Source organism: Ochotona curzoniae, unplaced genomic scaffold (genome assembly GCF_017591425.1).
Source record: "Ochotona curzoniae isolate NIBS_2020 unplaced genomic scaffold, NIBS_Ocur_1.0 contig_2321, whole genome shotgun sequence".
In the NCBI taxonomy this organism is placed as follows: Eukaryota; Metazoa; Chordata; class Mammalia; order Lagomorpha; family Ochotonidae; genus Ochotona; species Ochotona curzoniae.
This window is the reverse complement of record NW_024465421.1, coordinates 24,045,189-24,065,087: the sequence shown is the minus strand read 5'-3', so window position 1 is coordinate 24,065,087 and position 19,899 is coordinate 24,045,189. Positions and strand designations below refer to the sequence as shown.

The 19,899-nt window shown below is 63.2% G+C and overlaps 2 protein-coding genes across 3 annotated transcripts in view; one reads left to right on the top strand and one right to left on the bottom strand.

Annotated features, from left to right (window-relative positions):
• The first annotated feature begins 1,114 nt into the window (after nucleotides 1-1,114).
• Nucleotides 1,115-8,420, top strand: TELO2 (telomere maintenance 2). The gene is made up of 20 exons (XM_040973579.1): nucleotides 1,115-1,526; nucleotides 1,816-2,093; nucleotides 2,519-2,587; nucleotides 2,700-2,847; nucleotides 3,421-3,523; nucleotides 3,742-3,810; nucleotides 3,895-4,036; nucleotides 4,122-4,258; nucleotides 4,366-4,445; nucleotides 4,540-4,686; nucleotides 4,807-4,895; nucleotides 5,003-5,094; nucleotides 5,186-5,302; nucleotides 5,401-5,472; nucleotides 5,682-5,849; nucleotides 6,225-6,316; nucleotides 6,713-6,812; nucleotides 7,026-7,090; nucleotides 7,307-7,422; nucleotides 8,176-8,420. Exons 1-20 carry the CDS (start codon nucleotides 1,213-1,215, stop codon nucleotides 8,289-8,291), a joined length of 2,514 nt encoding a protein of 837 aa, XP_040829513.1. The 5' UTR covers nucleotides 1,115-1,212; the 3' UTR covers nucleotides 8,292-8,420.
• A 344-nt stretch (nucleotides 8,421-8,764) lies between these two features.
• The window catches only part of IFT140 (intraflagellar transport 140), a 62,863-nt gene continuing 51,728 nt past the window's right edge, over nucleotides 8,765-19,899 (bottom strand). For both annotated transcript variants that reach the window (XM_040973570.1, XM_040973569.1), the window contains 12 exons: nucleotides 17,290-17,467; nucleotides 16,635-16,825; nucleotides 16,200-16,295; nucleotides 15,960-16,092; nucleotides 15,737-15,880; nucleotides 15,222-15,350; nucleotides 14,942-15,124; nucleotides 12,973-13,179; nucleotides 12,659-12,871; nucleotides 12,416-12,582; nucleotides 10,669-10,810; nucleotides 8,765-9,236 (listed from right to left, as the gene is read on the bottom strand). In XM_040973570.1, the coding sequence (XP_040829504.1) occupies nucleotides 9,036-9,236; nucleotides 10,669-10,810; nucleotides 12,416-12,582; nucleotides 12,659-12,871; nucleotides 12,973-13,179; nucleotides 14,942-15,124; nucleotides 15,222-15,350; nucleotides 15,737-15,880; nucleotides 15,960-16,092; nucleotides 16,200-16,295; nucleotides 16,635-16,825; nucleotides 17,290-17,467 (1,984 nt within the window). In that variant the 3' untranslated portion in view covers nucleotides 8,765-9,035. The remainder of the gene's footprint in view (nucleotides 9,237-10,668; nucleotides 10,811-12,415; nucleotides 12,583-12,658; nucleotides 12,872-12,972; nucleotides 13,180-14,941; nucleotides 15,125-15,221; nucleotides 15,351-15,736; nucleotides 15,881-15,959; nucleotides 16,093-16,199; nucleotides 16,296-16,634; nucleotides 16,826-17,289; nucleotides 17,468-19,899) is intronic.

The window sequence follows — 19,899 nt, the reverse complement described above, 5'->3', positions numbered from 1 at the left end:
GCGTGATGGCTTCAGCAGGAGCGACAGGCATTCTGCAAGGCCAAATCAGCCCTGGCGCCCAGTCGTATGGGGAAGGCAGTGCACACGGGATGGGGGACCCCTTGATCTGTCTGGGGTGCAGCTTGTGTAGCGGGTTACTGAGAATCCTGATTCTGGCACCTGTGTGTGACCTTGAGCAGAGGACTGCGCTGGCAGGAAATGAGGTCCCTGTGGACGCAGTGGCAGGCGTCCTCAGGAGGAGGAGGGACAGGCCACATGAAGCCGTGGCGAGCCCGGAGTGATCCTGCTGTCGTCACCCAGGAGCCAGCAGCTCAGGGCTCACTGTTGCTGTCTTATTTTTTTAAAGGTTTATTTATTTTTTATTGGAAAGTCAGATACACAGAGAGGAGGAGAGACAGAGAAGATCTTCTGTTCGATGAATCACGCCCCAAGCAGCTGCAACGGCTGGAACTGCGCTGATCTGAAGCGAGGAGCCAGGAGCTCCTCCAGGTCTCCCACACGGGTGCAGGGTCCCAAGGCCTTGGGCCGTCCTCAATTGCTTTCCCAGGCCACAAGAAGGGAGCTGGATGGGAAGTGAAGCTGCCAGGGTTAGAATCGCTGTCCATATGGGATCCTGGCGTGTTCAAGGGGAGTACTTCAGCCACTAGGCTGCTGTGCCAGACTCCATTGCTGCTGTTTTAGTCCAGTCTGTCTGAGGCAACAAAATAACCCACAGTAACTCATGTTCAATAGCATAGCTGCCAAGAAGTGAGGCCTGGACCAAGCTGAAGCAGGGGCTGCGAATTCTGTCCCAGGAGTCTCCACGTGGGCAGCAGGGGCCCGTCCTCGGCTTCCTGGCAGCTCGTGCATCAGCAGGGAGCTGGCTGGGGAAATGGAGGCGCACCCTCAGGGGCAGCCACCAGGAGGGACAAAGCCTCATCCCTTACCCCAGGCCGCACGCGCCGCGCAGCCTCGGCGCCGGCTGGTGCACTTCGGGAGACTTCGGGAGATTTCGGTTCCCACCGGCGGCCTGCCCAGACCCCGCCCCCAACACAACCCACCCCGCCTCCGGAGCAGGTCCCGCCCCTGACGCAGGCCACGCCCCCAGTGGGCCTCTGCGCAGGCGCAGCAGCGGCCCGGAGGTGGCCGGGCGGACGGCCGAGCGTGCAGGCTCCCCAGGCTCCCGGTGCTCAGCCGGGCCGCGCTCGTGGGCCCCCGCTCGGCCCTGCCGGCATGATGGACACGGACGCCGCGCGCTCCGCCGTGCGCGAGGCCCTGCGCGCCCTGGCCTTGCCCGAGGACGGCGACCGCCTGCTGTCCGCCCTGGGGCCCCTGCAGCGCCTGCTCGGGGATGCGGGCGGCGCGGCGCTCGGGCGGGAGGAGCTGGCCACGGCGCCCTTCGCCGCCCTGCTCCGGGGGCTGGCGCGCAGGCTGGGCGCGGGCGGGCCGGACGGGCGCCTGGAGCAGCTGTGCCGCGGCCTCTTCCTGCGGGGCCCGGCCGACCAAGCCTTCCTGGTGCTCATGGAGGCCATAGAGGACGCTGCGGGGTGAGTGGCGCGCGCCTCTGCCTGCGCCCGCGCAGACGGACAGCCGGCTTGCACCGAGCCTCGGCCGTGCCCTGCGCGGTGACGCGGCTCAGGCCGGGCCGTGGCTGTGGTGGGCGCTGGGGGTGGTCTCGCTCTGCTGAGGGCTTCCCGCCGGAGGTGCTGAGTGGGAATGTGAGGTTCTCTTTCGAGTTGGGAGTTAGCACCCCTGTTCAGGAGCGGTCCTCCCGGTTGTCGGGAGGGGCGCCGAGGACGGGGTTGGGGCAGCGGCCTCACTTCTGTCCTTGTCCAGCCCCAGCGCCCGGCTGGTGAGGATGGCGCAGCTGCTGGCCACGTTCCTGAGCCAGGGCAGGATGGCGGCTCTGATGGAGGAGCAGTGCCGGCAGCAGGCGCTGCCTGGGACCCCTCTGCTGCAGGAGACGCTGCTGGTCAGGGTGGTGGGCCTGCCCGACCACCTGGCCAACCGCCTGCAGCGGGACACCCCGGCCGAGTTCCTGCCCCAGAACTACTTCCCCTTGCTGGGCGAGGAGCTAGTGCGGGCCCTGCAGTCGGTCGTGGAGTGTCTGCGAGGTGAGCCACGCGGGTCACGTCGAGGTTGGGACGGTGGCCGCATGTACTGAGCGGCGTCTGCCTCCTGGCTTGACCTTGGGAGGTGGGCGGTGGTGAGGGTGGGAACCTTGGGCCTGCCCCCGCCCTGGCCCCGCCCTGGCCCCTGTTCCCTGGGCCGGCGCCTCGGGGTGGTCTCGAGAGCCTTACACTGCATCTGGGCCTGTTGTGGTGCCCGACATGCCCTGTCCCTGTAGGCCGTGTGCCCTGCGCTGCCCTCAGTGATCCCATCACCCGATTCACCGGGTCATGTCGGCTCCCTCATCCGTGTGTTCGGGTAGAACCGGTCAGGTCTGCCTGCGCATGGGTGGATGTGTTGTTCTGCACGTGAATGCCCCAACTCGGGGACCCCTGCTCTGCCACCTGCCCGTTCTGCCTTCCTCCCCCAGGCGGCTTGGACTGCTCCGTGGCCTTTGCGTCTCGAGTCCTTGGGAAAGTCTGTGTCCAGGGGAGGCAGAGTGAGTAGGCCCTGCCCACCCCTCCTGGCGTGACCCCTCCTCCCTGGGCTGGGGCGTTGTGGGCTCCCGAGGCCTTGTGGTCATGGTCCCCACAGTGGTCATGTCCCCTCAGAGGAGATCCTGGGTGTGCTGGTGCCTCGGCTGACTGCGCTCACCCAGGGCAGCTGCCTCTGGCAGCGGGTCTGCTGGCACCTGCTGGAACAAGTGCCTGACCGGGCTGTGGAGGCGACGCTGATGGGGCTGGTGGAGGCCGTCACGGGGTAAGCAGCCAGGCTTCTTGCTAGCGCCGGTGCTGGTCTAGAGGCGGGCGTGGGGAGGGGTCCCTAGTGTGTGGGGCAGCCCCCCCACTAGTGTCCGCAAGTTGCCGTCTTGTCCTCCCACCCTGCTGTTTCCCTGACTGATCCTGTTAGGTGCCTGTTCGTTCAAGGCTCAGAGCTCCCCACCAGGCCGTGTCCTGGGGGACAGGAGCAGGGGTCCCTTAGTGTAGGTCCGGGGTCCCAGGTGTGAGTCGGGTCTTACATGACAGGCACGCGGCTGTGTTATCCACTCACATGTCTGCCGTGGCCGCACCTGGCTTTGGGGGCAGAGGTGAGCGCTGGGGAGGCAGGCCCGTGAGGGAAGATGGCTGACATTCTGGCTTTCACAGGGGGCTTGCTGTCTAACTCAGAGTGAGGCCCTGGTCCTTGGTGCTCATGGAAAGCACTCACCCTGTGTTGTCTGTTAGCTTGGCATGGGGCCCAGGCCCTCCATTCGGGATTCCAGCTGCAGGCCTGGGGAGCCGAGCGAGCTCTGAGGCCAACGGCCGCTCCAGCCCGCCTCCCTGTGCCCCGCAGGCCGGAGGTTCTGTCGCGACTCCTGGGGAACCTGGTGGTGAAGCACAGAAAAGCGCAGTTCGTGCTGACCCAGAAGCTGCTGTTGCTGCAGTACCGGCACTCGGTGAGGCCCGGGCAGGGGGCCCCTGCGGGATCAGGCCGCCTGTGTCTGCAGGCTGGCCCGTGGGAGCGTGGGCCTCTTCCTGCAGGCCGTGGTCGCTGCCGAGGCGACGCTGACGGGGCTGGTGGAGGCCGTCATGGGTAGGCGGCCAGGCACGCGTGGTGGCCTCCAGGCGGGTGTGGGGAGGGGCTTTGGTGTGTAGGACTGCTCACTTCTTGCAGACACCTGTGCTGCAGAGCCTGCTGGGGTACCTGGCCATGGACAGCCAGCGGCGCCCGCTCCTCATACAGGTGTGTCCCGGGGGTGGGCTGCGGGAAGGGCGGGGCGGCCCCGGGCGCGGCCTGCCTGACCTGGCCAAGGCCGTGTGCCTGCAGGCCCTGAAGGAGCTGCTGGAGACGTGGGGCAGCAGCAGTGCTGTCCGGCACGCGCCCCTGGCACAGCAGCGCTACATCAGCAGGGCCATCCTCATCTGTCTGGCACACGTGCGGGAGCCAGAACTGCAGGGCAGCCGCGACGGTGAGCCAGAGTCCGGGCGCCTGGGTCAGTGCCGGCCATGTATGCTGCCGGAGCGGCCTGGCTCAGCCACGTGTCCTGTTTGCAGAGCTGCTGGCTAGTATGATGGCAGGTGTGAAGTGCCACCTGGACAGCAGCCTGCCCCCCGTGCGACACCTGGGCATGATTGTGGCCGAGGTGGTCAGCTCCCGGATCCACCCTGAGGGGCCTCCCTTGAAGTTCCAAGTGAGTGGGGCCATCCCTGTGAGCCCCCCGAGCTCTCCCCGTCCTCTTGCTGCGGGTGACCCCTGCCTGCCCGGCGGTTGCCAACTCCGGCCTGCCTGCACTCCCAGTACGAACAGGATGAACTAAGCCGCGAGTTGCTTGCCTTGGCCACCCCTGTGCCTGTGGGCAGTCAGTCTCCAGAGCCAAGGTGAGGGCCTTGGGGTCCCTGTCCCCTGCCTGCTTGGGATCCTGGTCCCACGGTTCAGGCAGCAGCTGAAAGGCCTTTCCTTGTCTGCCCCAAGCCCGTCCGTTGCTCTTGTGGCTGAAGACCCCCCCGCAGAGACAGAGCACAGCACCACAGAGACCCCTGCAGAGCCCAGCACCACAGAGACCCCTGGCAGCCGCATCCCTGGGGCAGGGCTGGAGGGATCTGACTCAGAGCTGGACAGGTAGGGCTAGGCTCCGGCTCCTTCACCCTGTGAGGGTGGCCGGGATGCCAGGGCTCACCTAGCCTGCAGGGTTCAGCTTTTCCTCCTGTGGGCCCGTGGCTCTGGGTGTGTCTTCCACAGTGACGATGAACTGGTTCCCTATGACATGTCTGGGGACGGGGAGCTGTGCGGTGGCAAGGCGCCAGTGTACATCCGAGACTGCATGGAAGGTGCGCCTTTCTGGGGCTTGGGGTGCCTGCCTGTCTGCCCTGCACCACGCTGGCATGTGGGCCGTCCACATCAGCCTCACACTGACAGCTGTCCGGGTTGTGTGCAGTGCTAAGTGGGTCCGAGGATGCCGAGCGCTGGGAGGCCGCCCTGCGGGCCCTGGAGGGCGTGGTGTGCAGGAATCCCGAGGCCACTAGGGAGGTGAGCCGGGAACCACCCCCGGGGAAGCAGGGTCTGTGTCCGGTCACCGAGGGGTGCCTGTGTTGGGAGCCTGACTCCCCTACCTGTGCAGGTGAGCACAGAGCTGGCCAAGGTACTGCTGCACCTGGAGGAGAGAACGTGTGTGGCAGGGTTTGAGGGGCTGCGTCGGAGAGGCCTCGTAGCGGTCACGGTCGCAGATCCCGTGCGGGTAAGTCCCTTGCTGACAGCTCTGGCCAGCGCATGTACAGCTGGCTGCGCATGCTGGCCGAGCCAGGTGGACCCCAACCTCTTTGCTGTGTGCCCCAGGTGGCCAAGTACCTGAGCTCGCAGTTCTATGCTCTGAACTACAGCCTCCGGCAGCGCATGGACATGCTGGACGTAAGTGCCCGGGCCGTGCAGGCTGACGCTGTGCTCAGCAGCCGCGTCACGGCAGCCACATCCTGCAGCTTGGTGTTCCAGGACGCAGACCCTCCCTGGTCAGCAGGTGTGGGCTGGCACAGTACCCGGTGCTGATGGGGACAGAGGGCCCCTTCAGGGCGGGGCATTGTGGAGCCGGGGTGGGGGACACAGCCAGTATCCTCCCACAGGTCCTGACTCTGGCGGCCCAGGAGCTGTCTCGGCCAGGGCGCCGCGGGAGGACCCCTCAGCATGGTGCCCCATCACTAGCTGCTCCTCAGGCTGAAAGCCCCGTGGCTCCTGGGTGGCGGCTACTGGTGGACGAGCGGATCAGAAGCAAGACCCGGCGGTTCTCTAAGGTCAGCCAGCACCTGGTCAGGCCCTTGCAGGGGTAGGATGAGTGGATGAGGGACAAGGGGCAGTTAGGCTGTGTGGCTGCAAACGGGGACCAGGAACGTGGACCTGATGGAGTCCGGGGGAACTTGCATCACACAGGTGGCCCACTGGGCTGTCCTTGGTCTAGCGATCTAGGATGCGTGCGTGCGTCTTGGTTGCACTAGGTGGTGTGGGGGTGGGCGGCTACTGAGTGTCCTGCAGTGCCAGGAGCGGGGCCCCCCAAGGGGAAACCCCAGTCTGGGCCCTGGCAGCCCCAGGCCAGGGAGAGCTGGGGTGACAGTCCCTGGCGGGCAGCTGTGTACCTGCTGCCTGGGCCTCAAGGCGCCGTGTGTTGGCAGGGCTGCCCTCAGCGGGCACCGGCGGGTGGCCCCAACGAACTCAACTCTGTGGTCGGCCACTTCTTCTTCCCCCTCATTCAGCACTTTGATAGGTGAGGGAGTTCCCGAGAACGTGATCTGGGGACAGGAGCCTGTGGCAGGGCTAAGGCTTCTCAGGGTGGGGCTGAGGCCAGGGTCAGCCAACACGGGCTTTTCTGCTGTTTGAGCTCTGTGGTCGGGACACAGGGTGTCGCTGCCTTGTGTGCTGTTGGCTGTTCATGCCCTGCCTCCTCAGAGCTAGGCCAAGGCTGTGGGGCCGCAGGACAGGAGGGTGCCCCGATGGAGCCAGGCCTGCCCCAGGCAGCCCATGGGGTGGGTTGGGAGCCGGGAGGAACCCTCCTGGGTCTCTCTGGGTGCCTCATGGGGCCTTAAGGATGTCCGGAACGTGGGGGTCTCCCTGGGAGCAGCTTTGGAGTACCAGAGAGCAGCAGCACTCACTCTGGGTTTAGGCCTGTGGTGACCTTTGACCTTTTGGGCGATGACCAACTGGTTCTTGGAAAGCTGACCCACACCCTGGGGGCCCTGATGTACCTGGCTGTGAACACCACAGTGAGTTGGGACATGGCAGCTGAAGGCCTGACGTGGGAGGGTCCTGAGGGCCCTGTGGCCTGTGCGGTGGGAGCAGCTGGCCGGGCCAGGGCAAGCAGCCGCTCCTTGGCTCCTGGCTCAGGGGTCTGGGGACGCTGATGGCCATATCCCTGGGACAGCAGGAGCACCCCCATGTTTGCACCCTGAGCCCACTCTTCCTTCTGCTGCTGCCAGGTGGCCGTGCCCATGGGCAAGGCCCTTCTGGAGTTTGTGTGGGCCCTGCGCTTCCATGTCGATCCGTGAGTGGCTTGCTGGGGGCAGGGCAGGGATCTGGGGAACGGGTGCATGGCATCCACAGTGGGGTTGCAGGGAGCCTCCCGTGGCTGAGGCAGCTTGGCTGGGCACTGCCTGGGACTCAGGCTGGGGCAGAGCCTGCATAGGAGGCCTGCCTGGCCTGGGGTCAGGGTCCCACTGCCCCCCAGGCTGGTCCTTATGCTGTCTGTACTCCTGGGTAGCTTTGTGCGCCAGGGCCTACTGTCTGCCGTCTGCTCTGTCCTCCTTGGCGTGCCTGCCCAGCGACTACTGGAGGACCTGCCTGATGAGCTGCTGGAGGCAAGGTCTTGGCTGGCCGGTGAGTGCCGCGGCCCAGGTGACCATGGCTGGCAGATGGGAGGCAGGCTGTCCCTGTGTGGAGTGGGTTGGCCATTCTGAACTGGGTCCCTTTGGGACGTCCTGTAGGAGAGCCAGAGGAGGACGCCTCACTCAGTCACCTCTGCTTCCTCCAGCCATGGGGTGTGCGCCCCCTCTCCCCTACAGCCATGTTTCTGCTGAAGGATGAATCCCCATGACCCGCACAGCGCAGCGCCAGGCCCGGCTGCCGTGTGCGCCTGTGTTTTGCCCTGACCCAGGATCTAGCTGAGGGCATTTGCTGGCTGTTGGCAGCCTGGCTCTCCGGGCCCCTGTCCACAGTGTGACTACTGACCACACTGCAGCAGACTCGGCCTTCCGTCTGGCCAGCCAGGAGGGCAGGCCACACCTCCCGACTGCCACCTCGGTCCTGCAGGCTTCTCTGGGTGACCCTGGCCCTGTCTGCATGGCATGCTTATGCCAGGGTGGCTTGCGAGGGCCCGGGGGTCATACGGTCGCTGTTCTCTGTGCACAGTGCAGTACCAGCTCCCCCTACTCACCCTGTCTGTCTGGTGGAGTTGGGGACCTTATGTGACTCAATCCTTTGTCCTCAAGCTGGCTGCCAGGTCGGTGCTGGGGTGAGGCTGTAGTGGCCTGGCCCAGTTCCCAGGAGCAGGCGCTGCTCGTGCAGGGGCACCGGGGAGGCCAGCAGGTGCTCACGGCGGGGCTTGGGCTCACGTATCTTCACCTTGGGCAGATGTGGCTGAGAAGGATGTGGACGAAGACTGCCGGCTGCTGGCCCTGAAGGCCCTGCTGCTGCTGGAGCGGCTCAAGGACAAGCTCCTGCCCCTGCCCTCCCCCGTGGGCCCCTGAGCTGGACGAAGGTGTCTACTGGGGGAGGGGGCACCGGAGGAGGGGCCTGAGATCCTGGCAACACCGGTCAGGTCTCTGATGGCCCAGCTTGTGTGTTCAGTCAGAGTGCCCAGGTGTTGGGGCTGCAGAGCTGGGGCAGGAGATGGTACTGGCAGGGCCAGGTCCCAGTGTGGGCACCTTGGCCTTCCCCAACATGATGTTGGCAGGTGTGCTGTGGCATTAGCTGGGCAGACGCCCTCTGTGAGGGAGCCACCAGCACGGGTGAAGAAAGGGCGAGAGGGACTCAGTGCTGAGAAAATACACTTTATTGGAGTCCTGGGAGGGCTGGCGGCTGGGGCCTGGTGTCCTGTCCCCTCCAGTGATGGCACCACCTGGGGCTGAGGCCTGGGCCGTGGCAACCCACAGAACCATCTCTGGTTGTAGAGCAGGGAGAACAGTGTGGTACAGAGTACCAGATGTGACCTCACCCCTAGGTGCATGACGGCACAGCAGCCTCGAGTGGGAACAAACACGGGTGGGAGGACTCAAGTTCTCTTGATGAACCTGAAACCCTGGGGCCCTGAGCACCCGCGGGGGGCCACGCTCAGGGATGACTTTAATCCATAGTACCCCCTCCCACGCAAGCCGTGAGGCAGGCACCCCTGCCCAGGGGCCACAGCTCTGCAACAGCAGGGTTGTGGTGACATCTAAAAAAAGGCTGCCTCTGTTACTACCAGCAACTAGAATGTTCCAAAATGCTGGCCATCAGGGGTCGTCCTCTACCTCCTCTGCCACTTCATCTACCTCCTTCTGATCCTCCATGCTGTTGTGGATCTGCTCCGGCACGATGCGCACCAGGGGGAGGCCCAGGCCCTGGTGCACGGCGTCCACCGTCTGCTGGTCCACATAGTAGGACATGTTGGCTGCACGCAGTGTCTTCCTCATCTCCTCCAAGTACTTGTAGGCCTAGGACAGAGGAGCAGTGACCACTCACGGGGCAGACATGGTGAACTTCCCAGGACGTCAGCCACAGAGTGGCAGCCCTGGGCCGACACGTGGCCCAGCAGGGGAGGCTGTGGCTCATGAAGCTGGCATTGCACGTTGGGCCATCGGGGTCAGAGCCAGCCTTTCTGCTCCGACTTGCTCCCAGCTTCTGCCCGGCCATGGATGTTGTGCCCATCTGGGGGAGTTAAACGGCAGATTGAAGATCTGTGCCCTTTCTCCCCTGCACAACTGCCTTTCAAATAAAAACACCTTTGTAAAAGTGTGTCCATGAGGAATCCTCACTGGATTTTCAGGCTGGTGACCGTAACCAACAGATGCACTGTGAGGGTAGGGGTTGCCCACAGGATGGAGTGCGTCTCCCACAGCAGGCTGGGGCGATGCGGGAGGCCCTGGCTGGAGCTGGCTGCCCGTGCTGAGTTCCTTGGTCTCTGGCCGAGTGTGGCTTCCTGCCCATGACCAGGGCAGAGGCCTCTGACACATTCTCCACGTGACAGCGGGTCAGTGGGGAGAAGCTGTGACGATGACCTTGGTGTCGGTGCCTGAAGTACGAGCACCCGTGGGGCCCTATCATTTCTCCAGGGGTTTCTCTGCGTGGGGGGACTCGGCGGGGTGCACAGAGGACATGGATGGGGAGGGCTCCATGGTGGCCTGGGAATCCCCCGAGAGGACAGCTTGGCCAGTGTGCTGTGCGTGCCCACTCCAGTTCCTGCTAACCAGCCCGGGGAAGCAGCTAATAACCGTCCACACACCTGGGCCCGTCACCACGTGGGAGATGAGTGGGCTGGATGAGTTCCAGCCTCCTGCCAGCAGCCTGGCTCAGAGCTGGCTGGCACGGCAGCCACTGGTACAGCGAGTCAGGGGACAGAGGACACCTTTCCGTCCTCTTTCTGTTGCTCTGCCTTTCAAATATATATTTTAAAGATTTATTTATTTAATCAGAAAATCAGAACTACAGAGGGAAGGAGAGATAGAGAAGCATCCTCCTTCTGCTGGCTCACTCCCCAAGTGGCTGTAACAGCCATAGCTGAGCAGACCTGAAACGTGAAGCCAGGAGCTTTTTGCGGGTCTCCCATGTGGGTACAGGGTCCCAAGCACTTGGGCCATCTTTGGTGCTTTCCCAGGCCACAAGCAGGGAGCTGGGTCATAAGTGGGGCAGTCCCGGGACATTACACATGGCTGGCACCATAGGAGTAGAGGATTAGCTTGATGTGGCCCTGCACCGGACCCTTCGAACACGCTTACAAAATGTTAAGTCAAGGCCACAGGAAAAGACTGCTACATATATACACCAGGATGGTGTCAGTAGTGGTGAGGGACAAGCAAGGGGGCTGGCTCTGGGCCCTGCAAGTCTCGTCCGTGTGTAGCCCCCTCCCCAGCACGCAGGGGGTCTCACCGTCTGATGGTCCTCCACCCGCAGGAAGTGCTCCACCAGGAAGCCGTAGACGTCCCCAACACGGATGGTGCTGTCCAGGTCTGGCTCCTGCAGGAGCAGCTCGCATTGCCTGATGGCCTCCTTGGGGTCTTCCGTGTATGTCCTGCAAAGGACAGAGAGGCCTGAGCCCACCTGGCTCCGGCTCCCCGGAGCAGGCGCGTGCCGCAGGAGGGGTACAGGGCACAAGCAATCCCCAGGTACTGAGCTGCCTGTTCACGAAGCCACTCACAATGCCAGGTCCTGTGCTTGGACACCGTGACTGGAGGACCAGCCATGAGCTAGGCTGGGCTCTGCGGACACAAGAGGCTCCAGGGAAGAACCCGGCACAGGCTGTACTCAGCCCAGCGTGTGTGACCATATGTATGGTTCAGGGCATGGCAGGTGAGCTGGGTAAGGCCAGGGCCTGAGTATGCTCTTGAGCCTGGAAGTCGCAGCCTGGGCAATCGAGCTGGGGGATTGCCACTTCAAGGAGTTGGGTCTACCTGGCCAGGCACATTGACGCGGCCCGTTGAGGCAGGTGCCCAGCCTGCCCTCTGACTGCTGGCCCTTGCAGGGCTGGCTGCCTGCCCCTCACATCTCCTTTCCTGCGTGCAAGCCTCGTCCTGTTCCTGATGACCACTTCCTGTGCGTTCTCTTTCCTTCCCACCTCCCCAACCCAGGCTCAGCTGCCACAGGCCAGCCTCGGGCATCCCGGGACAGGGCGGGCAAGTCCAGCCTGCAGGTCGCAGAAGACCCACAAAGCCTGGCCCTGCTGAAACAACAACAGGTGGGACTTGGAATTCCACACATATGTAGCAGGCTCATTCCTAAGACAGGAATTTTGTGTGGGCTGTGAATTGATGACATTATAATATCCCAACGGCCCTTGGCCCCTGCTACAGACCCAGCACCTCTGGGTGGACACTGCCTTTTCAAGGAATCCACTGGGCATAAAACTGTCTAAAAAACATTTTGGGGAGCAGGATTTTGGCACAGTGCATTACGTTTTTTCTTAAAACACTAGCATCTCGTGTGGGCACGGACCCCAGTCCTAGCTGCTCGTAACCTATGCCCTGCTGGAGGCCTGACAGCAGCAAGCCGCCCTGGCGCTCGGCCGCTAGGACACGGCACTCTGGCTCCACCCTGGCTGAGCCCCAACTGTAGCGTTGTTTGCGTAGTGGCCAGCAGGGACAAGAAGAAGCTTTGACACTCTGCTTTTCAAATAAAGAAATATTTAAAGCCAAACTTGGGACTCTTCTGGAAACTTTTCAGAAGAGAAAAACCCTTGTGAGTTGGGCCATAACCTGAGCCACGTTACGGCTCTTTGAAAAGCCGGGAGGCAGCCTGGCAGGGGGACTCCTGGAGCCCGGCAGGAGAGGCCCTGCTGGGTCACCTGTGCCTCTGCCAGGCGACCCTGCTCGGCCTCTCCTTAGACACTGCCCAGGCAAGCTGGCCTTGCCCTCTCTGCCTCCATGAGACTGCACCAAGTTCCAAGGGGACTGCCGGGAGGGGCACAGGGGCATCTGAAACGGGTGACAGCCCCTGGTTTCCCATCCTGTTAAGCTCCTCTTAAGAACAGCTGCTGCGGATGAGCGCCTGTCTTGGTCACACGTGGCCAGACCACACTTCCCCAGTGATGGGGAGCTGGAGAGCCCACTGGGAGCGAGACGCGCCTGGAGGCCCCGGGCTGCCCACGGCCCCTGTGTCCGCCCCACCGGGCGGGACGCACCTGCGGGCCTGGATGAACCTCTTCACCAGGGTCAGCTTGCTCTGCAGCTGGGCCAGCTTGGTCTCTTGGTCCAGGGGGCTCTTGGCTCTGGCCTTGGACAGGCACTTGTAGGCCTCAGTCAGAGCCCCGTGGGCTTTGTCGTAGTTCTGGTACTCGTCGATCTCCACCTGTGCCCACGACAGTGGTCAGGCTGGCCGCGTGCCCCACCCCCGCCACCCTGCGGAGAGCCACGCGGGGCTGCACCTGGGCGCAGGCGTCGTAGAAGCCGGCCAGGAGGTCCAGGGCCCTTCCCTTGGTGTAGAAGCTGATGATGTTCTTCATGATCTCCGGCTCCTTGCGCCAGTCCAGGGACTGCAGGTAGTTGGCGGCCATGACGTAGATCTCCTTCTGTCTCGAGACTCCCGCGAAGAACACGATCCTGTCCGTGTCGCCTGACTTGAGCAGCGCTCTCATGGCCTAGGCAGAGGCAGCGGGGCCCATGCTCAGGCTAAGCCCAGGAATGAGTGCCAGGCCCCGGGGGGGTAGCCTGGCAGGGACCACAGCCTGGGGCCGCCTACCTTCAGCTTGTTGCCAGCCTGTGTGTATTTCTTGGTGGCCAGGTGGTAGCTGCCCTGGCGCATGCAGCAGTTGGCCACCTGCTCCAGCAGTTCCCGCCGAGCCTCCTCAGACAGGTCCTTGGAGTCCTTGGGCACAGTCATCTTCTCGGCCATCTCCTCAGTGATGGTCATATTCTGGTCCAGACACAACTGCAGGGCCTCATGGTACTGCAAATAGCCACAGAGAGACCAAGGGGGCTGATGCCGCTCATCAGAGGCACCCGAGGGCCCCTGCCCGTCCCAGAAACCAGACCCTGTGTCCCCAGCCTCATTTGGATGTGAAAAGGACAAGGACACCTCCCACCCACCGACTGGGAAGCTGCAAGCCCTAGGCAGCACACCCCCTCTGCTGCTGTCCGCCTGTGGCAAGGAGACCTGCAGCCAACGGGCCTCTGTATCTGAGGCAGAAGGAACTAGGAAATCAGTTCAATTGTCTCTGAAATATCCTGAGGGCTTCCTTCGGAATTTGAAGAAAATTTTATATTCTTAAAAACGGCTTAGAAGACAAAATTCTGCTTTGGAGACATGAGTATGAGACTCTGGCAATGGGGAATTTGCAGGAAAGGCAGGTTGAGGCCTGGCGGTGGGTGCCACGCTGGCCTGAGCCTGGGCTGGTCCACGTGTACCCAGGGCTCATAGCTTCAGTCCACATGCATAGTGGTGGCTCTGGGCTGATCTCGACTGCTTTCCCAGGCACCCAGGGCCCAGCAAGATAGCATACTGGTTAAAGTCCTCGCCTTGAACATGCCGGGATCCCATCTGGTCACCGGTTCTAATCCCGGCTGCTCCACTTCCCATCCAGCTCCCTGCCTGTGTCCTGGGAAAGCAGTCAAGGACGGCCCAAAGCCTTGGACCCTGCACTCACGTGGGAGACCTGGAAAAAGCTCTTGACTCCTGGTTTTGGACTGGCTCAGCTCTGGTCAGCCATTTGGGGAGTGAACCAGTGGATGGAAGCTCTTTTTATTTTTCCCTGTTCATCTACCTTTAAGATGGGACACAGTGGGTTTAGCTGCTGCCTGGCACAGCCGCACTGCTCTCAGAGTACCTGGGCTCAAGTCCCGCCTCAGCAGGCGGCTGGCTGAAGGCTTGTGTCCTGCCCGCGAGGGGGATCCAGCTGCAGACCCTCACTCCTGGCCCAGCCCCAGCCGAGCCCCGGCTACTGTCCACTTGTGAGGAGTGAGCCAGGCAATGGAAGATATCTCTCTTTCTCTTTTTGTCTCTGCCTTTCAAATAAATAAATCTTTTGGGAACACACTGAACAAGGTGTGCACGCACCGATCGACTGACCCCTGTCAAACCACAGAGGCAGCAAGTGGGGGCAGATGCGGGGCATCAGAGGCCACGCACACTGTGGGGGCGGTGTAGGGCTGCAGCCACTGGGCACACAGCCCACAGCTTTGCCGAGTGGAACATGCCGAGCTATCGTGGCCACAATTTCTCTTCTGGGCCAGCACCAGGTGAGTGAAGGGCATGGTCCTGAGGAGATGAGCCCCCACCATGGCAACACACTCCAAGGGACCAAACACCCCACGGTGACGAGTGAACAAATGAGCTGGGTCTGTCGGCAGGAGACCCACCCCAGCTGGGTGACATCAGCCAGTCTCAACAGGGAAAGGCATCGTGCCGTCCCAAGAGTAGGGCCGGAAGCAGGATGGGTGCCAGGGCTGGGGAGATGGGCGCTGCCCACTGGGGGAGAGTCTCCCTTCGGCTTCAGAGATGGGAAATACCTAGCACCGCTGGACCACAGCGCGACAAAGTGACCGAGACAGCTTCATCACACGCACATGTGCACACACACAAAGGAAAGGTCGGTGCCATGCTGTGGGTGCAGCCTGAAGCCGCACCTGAGCCCTGGCCCCCACCCCCACGCCAGCACAATCAGTGGGGGCCAGGCCCACACTGGCACTTGAGCGCCCTGCCAGCCCAGCACCTTTTTGGCCGCCAGCAGCAGCTCTGCTGCCTTCTCGTACTGACTGTGTTCCATGAAGAAGTCTGAGCAGCGGGCCAGGAGGGCAGGGTCCGACTTCTCATCTAGGTCCTCGGCTATGAGCTGCAGGGCTGCGAACTGCTGGGTGGCGAAGGCCAGCTCCAGGGCCTTGGAGAAGTGGCCTGCCTGCGGGCAGCAGGGGTTACAGAGGAAGTGCCCAGCCTGTGGGCGCCAGGAGGTGCAGAGCAGCCAGCTGGGCCGAGGCCCCGACAGCCCCCTTTACCTTGTGGTACAGCATGACTGCCCTGTCCATTTGCTCGCCCTTCTCCTCATAGTACCGGGCTGCTTCAATCATGTCCTCCGGGGAACTGAGCAAGGCCAAGTTCATAAGCTGGTCATCCAGGCCATTCTCCTGCAGGGGGAGGCAGGGCTCTGAACTACTCCTGCCTAGCCCTTCCACTTCTCTGGGGTTTGATGGGTGTCAGCAAACTATGCCATAGTGGCTTAACAAGCATCATGATATGTCCCCAGGGTTCCAAGATGCGTCCTGGGGTCCAGTGAGGACACATCCAGGAGCCCTGAGCTGTGGGGAGTGCTGGCCAATGGCACAGAGGAGGGTGTATGGGTGAGGCAGCCTGTGGGCGACCCAGGCCCTGGGGAGGCTGCTGTATGAGCGAGGCAATTTACGGGCAGCTCGGGGCCCCAAGATGCCCCCTGGGGTCCACTGAGACCACACCAGGAGCCACAGGCACATGGGAGGGTCCGCGGGTGAGGGCGGTGTGCGGCCCAGGGCCTCACCTTGCACAGGCGGATGGCGTTGTTGAAGGCCTGGGCCCTCGTGTAGAAGTGCACTGCCTGCCGCACCTCCTCCTGGCTCTCGTACTGGCGGGCCAGGTGATAGGACGCAGCCCAGTTCCCAGTCTCGTTGGCGATCTCCGCGGCCTAGAAGACCCGAGGAGCCTGAGGCCGACGGGCACCCGGGCTGGCCTCGCCTGCAGCGTGCCCCCGGCGGAGCACTCACCTTCTGGATGTGGCCCTGGAAGCAGTGGATGCGCACCAGGGAGAAGGAGTCCTGCGCCAGCTCGTAGTAGTGCAGCGCCGCGTCCATCTCTGCCTGGCTCTCCAGGTACTGGGCCCACCACCGCCACAGAGTCCTGCGGGCAGCCTGGCGGCTCAGGGCCCTGCTCAGCCCCGAGCCCTCCCGCCCCTGCCGAGGGCCAGACGCGACAGCCCCTTCCAGCTGGAGGGTGGGGGCTCCCACCTGTCCTTCATCTTATTGACATAGAGCTCCAGGGCCTGCAAGTCTTCGGAGAGCATCCGGGGCACCTCAAACCGGTGGGTGTCTGACTTCTCGTAGCTACAGGGAAGAGACAGACAGAATCTGGGGCTGGGATCACCATGCAGGCCAACCAGGGTCTGAGCAGCGGCCAGAGGGCGTAGGGGTCCCTGCCAGCAGCTGAGAGGACAGTGGGGGAACTGGCCTGGGATCCAAGCACAGCTACTACTCTTGAAGCCCTCAACCAGAGCACATCGGACCTCACGGAGCCCCCGAACCCACTCTGCTATGGGAGCCTTTGCAAGTAACGGCCACAGTCAGAAGCAGGAGCCAAGGCCACCTCATGCAGCACAGATGGAGGGGCTGCAGGCTGCCGGGGACCCACCTGGGTGGGGCATGATCTGAGGGCCCCATACTCACTAACTGAGGGCCAGACTGCGGTCAGCACTGGCCTCCAGGTGCTTGGCATAGTTGTAGCAGGTGGTGCGCAGGTGGACACGGTCGTGGCGCTCAGCAACCTCTATGGCCTTTTGCCACTGGCCGGAGGCCTGGTAGAACTTGTTGAGGAGGTCGTAGCGCCTGCACTTCTGGTAGAGCTCTTCAGCGTCGTCCTGGTGTGGGAGGGGAACTCAGCACTGCCACAGCTGTTCACACCCACACTGCCAACAGGCTGTCCAGCAGCAAAGCCGACGGTGAGCACACAGCGCGTCACGGGTACCACCCGCACGACAGCACACGCCCGGAGAGGGCACTGCGGGGTGGGCACCGTGTCACACGACCACCCCTGGGAGGTCCTGGGCTCTCCAGCAAATGACAAGGCCCTCCCAATGCTCCTGCCATGACTTGGCCCTGTCCTCAGGCCCGCACCCAGGTGGCAGTAACGAGGAAGCAACTTCAGTGGAGGGCTACAAATCGGGTCTTCTCAGTGCCCCACGTGCCCCTGGTCTCCCTCTGCAGCCACACGGCCCTGAGAACCCCGCCTCGGCCCTCTCTCCCAGGACCGACACCCCAGCTGGCCCAGGGGCAGGAGCCAGCACCTTCCTTGTCTACCTCTCGTTCCGGCCAGAGCGCTCACCAACATCCCTAGCTGTATGGCCAGCATGGCCACTCGGGCCTCCAGCTCTGGCTCCTGCTCGGCTTCCCGGAGTGCGCGGGCCCCACGGGCATGGCCCATGTTCCCCAGGCACACTTTGGCCACATCTAGCCGCTGTGTCTTCACGCACATGCGCGCCATGTTCTCCCAGACGGCCTCACTGCAGGGAGAGAGAGAGTTGGTCAGCCTTGTGTCCACCCTGGGCCGCAGCGATGCCTGTTCCTCAGTCTGTCTGCCTGGCCACTGGGAAGGGGCAGGTAGGAAGGAGGGGCAGCCAGAGTACTGCACTGCTGCCACACGGCACGGTGACATTCCAGGCTTATTGCTCCCAGCGCCCAGGAAGAAAAGCTGCCAGAGCTGAGCTGGGCTGCAGCTGGAGCTTGGGGACTGCCAGGCTGGCCGCATCCCACGGCTTAGCCTACGGGCCATGGGTCACATCATAGCCAGGACCTTGGGCACCAGCTATCAGACCCTGGTGCTGCTTCCTGTTGGGTTCAGGTCCAGCTGCCCTTGGCAATGGCCCCTAACATCGGGCCCACGCAGGACGAGCAGCAGCTGTGGCTGGTGTCAGTTACCCTGTGGGATCCAAACCCCTAGCCAGCCCTGTGAGAAGCTGAAGCCTCACCCCGCACGGAGGGGCCAAGAGGGGTCCCCGGGATCCAGCCAGCTGGGCCAGCTGAGGGTTAGGACCAGATGTCCCTGCCACACCCCCCCCTTTGCCCAGAGCAGTCTCCCACACTGAAGCTGACACAGGGGCTCCCTCCCGGGAGGCTGTAGGCACCACCACACCCAGGTCCCCCTGCAGCGTCCACGGGAGGCACCGTGCACACCTCAGACCCCTGCGACGGCACAGGGCAGAGCCCAGTGTGCTGGCTTCCTTATCCCTCACACGTGTGCTTGGGAGTGCACATACATGCACCACACATGGGCGTAGGCACCAGAGAGAAACCATGAGGCCTGGGGGATGTGCAGGTGGGGGTGTCTGGGGGAGGACGCCAAGACTTCCAGATGCAGCAGCAGCCCCCCAGGGGGCAGAGCAGCCCTTCCAGGCAGCCAGAGGCACAGCAGGGGGGAGGCTGAGCTAGGAGACAAGCCGGGCCTGCGCTCTGGCGAGTCTGTGGATGGCAGGGCCTGGGGATGTGGCGCTTCGGGGAGGGTGGGAGGAGGCCACAGCCGGACTTGTGGTGGATCTGTCTGCACAAAGCGTGTGCTGGAATGCAGCCAGCAAGCTGCAAGCCCCTAACCACAAGGGGGCGCGAGAGCTGCGCTGACCCAGGCTCTGCAGGAGAGGCCTCCACCAACTGCGGCTGTCCTGGCCCTGTCTCCAGGGCCTGAGAAGCACCTCAGCTCCAGTGTGGAGTTCTGGGGCTTGTGCATCCGACACACATTCCAGGAAGCCGGCAGCCTCTCAGCCCTGTGAGGGATCTGAAGGCTTCCTGTCTCCAAGCCGGCCTCACATCTGCACTTCATCAACCCCGAGGTGCCTGGGCCGAGGAGCTGCTCTGCCAAGCCCTGCCCCAGGACCAGCAGGCTCGTGGTCAGACCACGGAGGGCAATAGCAGGAGGGGTCCTTACAGAGTGAGCCCTAGCCTGGCTTCTTGGCCCCTGGTGAGGCTCATGGTGGCCACACAGACGGAGCAGGTCACGGGTCCTCCGAGGTTGGTGTTGAACCCCGGGGAGGGGGTGGGTCCCCGCGCTCACACAAATGCTGCTCTCAGGCCAGCTCCCTGTCCCACCCAGCTGCCCACAGCAGCGAGACTGCGGCTGGGACACAAGGATGGCTGAGACGTAGGGACCTGCAGCCTGGCAGGAGCCTCCAGGAGTGCTGAGGGGAGAGAGACCGAGGCTGGTGCTGAACCAGGACTGCCAGCAGCCCTGTCTTTAGGGGGCCTCCCCTGCGAATCAGCACAGCCAGGAATGACCACCTCTGAGCAAAGCCTGTGCTGTAGGATCTGGAACTGCCAGGCATGAATGGTACAATTAAAACAGGAAACTGATTCTGGCCCCTGGGAACCTCTGGGGAAACTTCCTGCTCCAGGCAGCCCACTGTACCCTGTGCTGGGAGCTGCTGCCACTCCCCATGCCCTGCCCAGAGAAGGGGTCATGGCAGGCCCGGCCCTCTGGACTGGCAGGTGGGCATGTGTGCAGCCCCAGCACGGAAGATTCAGCGGTGGAGAGGCTAGGGTGGGAGGCAGAGCTCAGGCACAGCCGCTGTTTATGCAACGCAAACCCCGGAATGGGGTCAGTCTCAGGGCATCAACAGATCCATGACTGGCTGCAGGCTACCTGGAGTTCCTGTCCCTCAGGGCCCACAGTGTGACACGAAGAGCCATCCGTGAGGCGTGACTCAGAGCACCACGCCCAGGAGTCGGGGTGGGACACGGCCAGCAGGTTCCCCTGCCCATACCATGGGTCTGGGCACACACACAGGAGCATTTCCCTGCTGTACTGCTCTCCCAGGTCCGAAGGGCACAGCAGATGCCCTCCCAAGCTCCCCAGGCTTAACACTGCCCCGAGGCATCTCTGCACTGGCTGGAAACCCTCCTTGCAGCAGCCCTGGGACCCTTGGCCCTCTGTGTCCAGAGTCCTGCT